This window comes from Trypanosoma cruzi, genomic scaffold (genome assembly GCF_000209065.1).
Source record: "Trypanosoma cruzi strain CL Brener 1047053516447 genomic scaffold, whole genome shotgun sequence".
In the NCBI taxonomy this organism is placed as follows: domain Eukaryota; phylum Euglenozoa; class Kinetoplastea; order Trypanosomatida; family Trypanosomatidae; genus Trypanosoma; species Trypanosoma cruzi.
The window spans coordinates 94,984-99,847 of NW_001849512.1; the positions used below are offsets into that span (position 1 = coordinate 94,984).

Here is a 4,864-nt window from a genome sequence, read left to right on the forward strand (position 1 = left end):
ACCAGAAAGATAATGCATAGGGTTCATATCACGTGTCCACACTGTTACTGTTGCATTTCCACCACCAGTAGCTATGCATGTGCCATCAGGTGTAACTGCAATACTCAAAATGCTATTCGAGTATCCATCAAACAACAGTTCTCTTTCTAGTTGAAGACTAGGCGAATATCTAGTCACACCGGCGCTATATCCAACAGTTGTAAAACCATCAGAGGTAACAACTCCTGTAATTTCCCCCGCAGTGGGTCCCGGCGTTGAGCTTCTCGGCTGCAGTGCATAACCATCACAGGAAATACTTTGAACCGCATCACGCGATACAACAACAAGTACTTCATTCGAAGCCATAAAGCGAGCCACCAACGCAGCACAAAAAGAGTTTAGACGTCCATGAAAAATAGAGGAACCCACAAATTGACTCGCAGCCTTCCGGGGATGAACTCTAGCAGAAAAATGAGATGGTGTACCGCGCCCCGTGTATCTACTGACAGTGTCATAAAGCTCCTGCATCGGTGTAAAACTATTTAAAATGTCATAAATTTATCCCAGTTGCAATAAAATCGAAAAACAGTACAGAAACAAAAAATAAAAACAAAAACAAAAAAAAAAGTGGAAACTTTTCATAATAATGACCATAATCAGTCTGTCATAAAACAACAACAAAAAGATATAAAAAAAAAATTACAAGCAAACTCATAGTATTGTCGCAAATATATATATATTCACCAAGATAATTGTAACACATAAAATTTTATATAAATAAATGTTTCACTGCCAGAAAAAAAGTCGTTTAACCAAAGGTTTAGCATCCGAATCTTTCTTTGAGGTTTGAGACACAACAGTTTTATGCGTGTCCAATCCCATTATTTTTCTCTCTTGTAACGCAACATAAGGTTTGTATCGCACCTTTGTAACATCTACACTTGGCATGTTAAATTGCCGGATAACCGATTCATCTGTTATCCTCCATCCATAGACGGGACAAGGTTCCCCCGTTAAATATGGATGTTTACTTGGGTTTGGGGGTTTACCACCACGAAAATACAACTTCACACCGCTTTTATGCCATACACCTTGAATCATCATGTTCAAAACACGTGGAACATGAGAAGGACTAGTTTTAAGATTACCACGCAACTTTGAAAGTGGATGCACGCGATGAAGTCCTATCCCGTATCCAAAAGCATCAGCTCCATTATCCATCCATTCTGGCCAACTATTTTTAAGCCATCTTTTTCTCCCAACATAATGTTTACCCCTATCCTCGTCATATGGTGTATCATGAAAGGGCTTCACAAATGGATATACAGTCGGTGCATTGTGATATACGCCGCGTCGAAAAATAATACTGCTGCGCATTATCCTAATTCCTTTTCAGTAATCCAAAAATTGCCACACATATAAAATTTAAAAAAAAAGTAACAATAATAAATAATAAATAAATAAATAAATAAAATAAAATAAATAAATAAATAAATAGATAATAACACATAAAGAAACAACTCGAAAAGCGCCCAAATAATAATAATCCACATATTAATCTATTTATTCTCTAATAATTGTCAATTAAGAAAAAAAGTTACCCTTCATTGCCTTTTGACGGCTATCCAGGAGCCTTAAAGGGATATAAAACTGTTTCATCTAAACGGGGTAAAATAGGTGGCGCAATAACCCGACGACGACGTTTCTTCTGTAAATCCGAATCAATCCATTTAAAAGAAACAGAAAAAAGAAAATGCTGTGTGGATTTAGCGTTTTCACCAAAATTTCTCGTATTCCGTATTCTCCAACTACCGATAATGGGATCAGCAAAGGCAGCCACGATGATATCCTGAGGGTTACTTTCAGCACCAACTTTAGATAAAACAAAGCTATAGTGTAATCCGACATAAATGTTACTACATTTTCTTTTCACGGGGTCGTAAGGATCAGGTGTAGTATCGCTAAAATTCATCCCATCTATTTTTATCCAGCTCGTAGTGTCATTCGTCAGTGCATCATTTGTACGAGCCACATATTCTATGGGTTTTGTTTGTCCATCAAAATCAGTAGAATGTTCCACATTTATACTAAGAATACTGCGTAGTATTTTGGTCGTCCCGCCTCCTGAACAAATATCACGTAATTCTAGTTCGGAAAAGTCAATTGTGCAACCACTGCTTAAAATATCATAAAGGAAACCCACAGTACGATATTTATTTTTATAGCAAGATCGGCCACCACTAGGGACAGAAAATCCGGAAACTCTCTCTAATATTGCCGTTTTACCACTCTTTTCCACCAGTGTACCCGCCCGCAAACGCGAACCCTCAAAATAACCTGGAGTACCCGAAAAATAGTTCAATTTTATAGCAGCAACAGAACGAAAAAATTTTATTTGAAATGACATGGGAAAAATTGCTTCTCTATTTATATTGTTGATATACAAATTTGTTGTTGCATTTATCAATGAAAGCCCGTTATCGTTTGATTTGTAAAACAAAACAGTCTGTACTCGAACAACTCCATTTTGACAGGAATCTCCGTTAACAACAGAGCTGTAAACTTCGGGGATGCTTGAATTTGAATCAACTTCAGCAAGCAATTTACCAGATGTATGATTAAAAATACGTAGTTGTATGGGTGTAAAAATTTTGGAAGAAGAATATCCGGGGCTCACAAAAAACAAATTTGCGTAAGTGCTTGTTGAAAAGAGTGTACAAACCCTTTCACCTGGTAATACACAAGAAGTTGTATCTATGGGATTCATAAAACGTACCCGCCTTCCTTCTGGATTGCAATATCCACCCCTACTTCCAGTTGGAATGCGAAATAATCCCATACTTCTCATTTCATATAATGATTCACCAACCTCTATGCGTTTCATCAGTAACAAATCCCCATTTACCTCATATCCATTTGATTCTTTCCTCTCAGACCAGTCAATAGATTTCTTCTCGCGAGGTTTTGGCACTTCTTTTGGAAGAACAAAAAAAGAATTCAAGTCCTCTAAATTATTGGACCTAACAATACAAACGGCACTACTTCCGACGTTGGCTCTGTCAAGGTACCGCCGAGAACTCCGAGTAACCTTTTCATCCTGTTGTTTTTCATAACAATAGTCCATAGAAGAAGATCCAACGGTTTCTTGAAGACAAAATAAAAACTTCTGTTTCTCTTCCACAGTACAATCCGTGTCACAACAACAATTGGGGTCACAGACACCCCATGTCATATCGCATACACATTCACCTAGGTAGGAAGATTCCAAATTACGCGAATCAGGAAAAGTGGATGAAGAACCTTCCCAATCAATCGGATATGAAACTGGATTTTCTGCATTCGCCCAAAAAAGAGCAAGCAATACAATGTTGTACAATATAATATACCGCAGTACATGCATCGTCACTTTTTAAAAAAAGTTAAGCGTTCCATAAAAAAGAAGAAATAAAACATAAAAGAACACGAAAAAAAAAGAAAAAAAACAAGTCATCCGCACACCGCACCCCAATAAGCGGAAAAGAAGTAAAACAAAATGGCGCTGAGCGGCACACCGGTAAGCCAAAAATACGCAATCACCAATAAAAAAGCCGGCGATCACCCAGCAGGCACATCAAGCCTCCTAAAAACCAACCTGGAACAGACAAAAAAAAAGAGACAATCATAGAAAACAAAGATCCCCGCCCCCAAACAGGAAAAACATTAAAGAAAACGCGATTCTTTTTTTGTCCTTACTGCCGGGGTTGGCCGCTGCAAGAAATAAAAAAGAGTGCGGCAGCGGCCCCGGACGATAGATACTTGATGTGTCACGATGTCCACGCCGCGGCCGCCCCGGACGTTGGATACAACACGACGTATCGTAGTAACCACGCTGCGGCTGCGGCCCCGAAAGACAGACACATACTATTGAATCGAAGTATCCAAGAGCCTTGGCGCACCCTAAACATGTCGTTTTCGTTTTCCAGGGGACAACGCAAATGTGCTCGATTGTTCGAAGATCGAAATTAATACTTTACGTGAAAAGGGGTCGCGCGACCGCATTTTTATAGCTCAGTGGCAAACACGCTCACAATGTCATCCGGGGACGCGGGTTCGATTCCCGCAGAAGCCTAAGTTTTTTCCATTTTTTTTTGAATTCTTGTTTCATATTGCTTTTTAAACTTCTGGTTTGCAGGACGGTGTGCGAGTTCTGCAATCGCACTGATTCCATCTGTTTCGTGGTTTGTGCTGCTGCTGCTGCGGTGGTGGCCGCGTGAGAGTGAGGGAGAGAGAGCCGTGCACCGCCCGCACACACACTCTTCCTTCTCTCACTCTGTGTGTGTGTCCCCTTGCATGGACTCTCGCCCTCACCTCACCCCACGAAACGCACACAATAATGTGCCCATTGTATATATGCATGCACACCCATGCAGGCCCGTTGGTGCTCTCTTTTGCACGACACGCACCGCTGCCGTCCTGCCTGGCTGCATGGACGGAGCACCGTAACTGTTTCTGTTTTGTTTTTATTGCATTGAGTGGGCGACCTCTCTCTCTCTCCCTCTGTGTGTGTGTTTTGCTTTACGGCAGTAATGAGAGTGTGTGCGCTGGTCGTCCCACGCTTCGGCTTTTTGTTTTGTTTTCCTTTTTGATTTTGTGGTTGAGTGCACCCATTCCGCGGCTGCGTGTGTGTGTGTGTGTGATGATATGAGTAATTTGCGTGTGTGCTATCTGCCTCTCTCTGCCGTTGCTTTCTTCAGACTCTCTTGTGGCGCACAGCTGCTCCGCAAGTATAGGCGCTGCCAAACACACAAGCACATGCACACGCACATGCCGTGTTTAAAACGCTGAGAATGCACGCACGCACAGGATTGTGGCTGCGGAGGCCCTCGCGAGGGGGGAAAAAGCCTGC

General features: G+C 41.2%; 3 protein-coding genes and 1 pseudogene across 3 annotated transcripts, besides 5 other annotated features; 1 reads left to right on the plus strand and 3 right to left on the minus strand.

Moving 5' to 3' along the window:
- On the minus strand, positions 1-507 carry Tc00.1047053509751.4 (hypothetical protein, conserved; the record flags this gene model as incomplete). The annotated part of the gene is made up of 1 exon (XM_798817.1): positions 1-507. A coding segment is annotated over one exon (507 nt), but the record flags the coding sequence as incomplete, so codon positions are not given.
- Positions 1-4,864: a sequence feature (heterozygous, non-Esmeraldo-like haplotype).
- Positions 570-606: a microsatellite.
- Positions 741-762: a sequence feature (AT_rich).
- Positions 766-1,356, minus strand: Tc00.1047053509751.10 (hypothetical protein, conserved; the record flags this gene model as incomplete). The annotated part of the gene is made up of 1 exon (XM_798815.1): positions 766-1,356. One exon carries the CDS (start codon positions 1,354-1,356, stop codon positions 766-768), a length of 591 nt encoding a protein of 196 aa, XP_803908.1.
- Positions 1,424-1,481: a microsatellite.
- Positions 1,601-3,379, minus strand: Tc00.1047053509751.20 (hypothetical protein, conserved; the record flags this gene model as incomplete). Its single annotated transcript, XM_798816.1, has 1 exon — positions 1,601-3,379. The coding sequence occupies one exon, from the start codon at positions 3,377-3,379 to the stop codon at positions 1,601-1,603; it is 1,779 nt and encodes a 592-aa protein (XP_803909.1).
- Positions 3,412-3,461: a sequence feature (A-rich).
- Positions 3,777-4,232, plus strand: Tc00.1047053509751.28 (annotated as a pseudogene).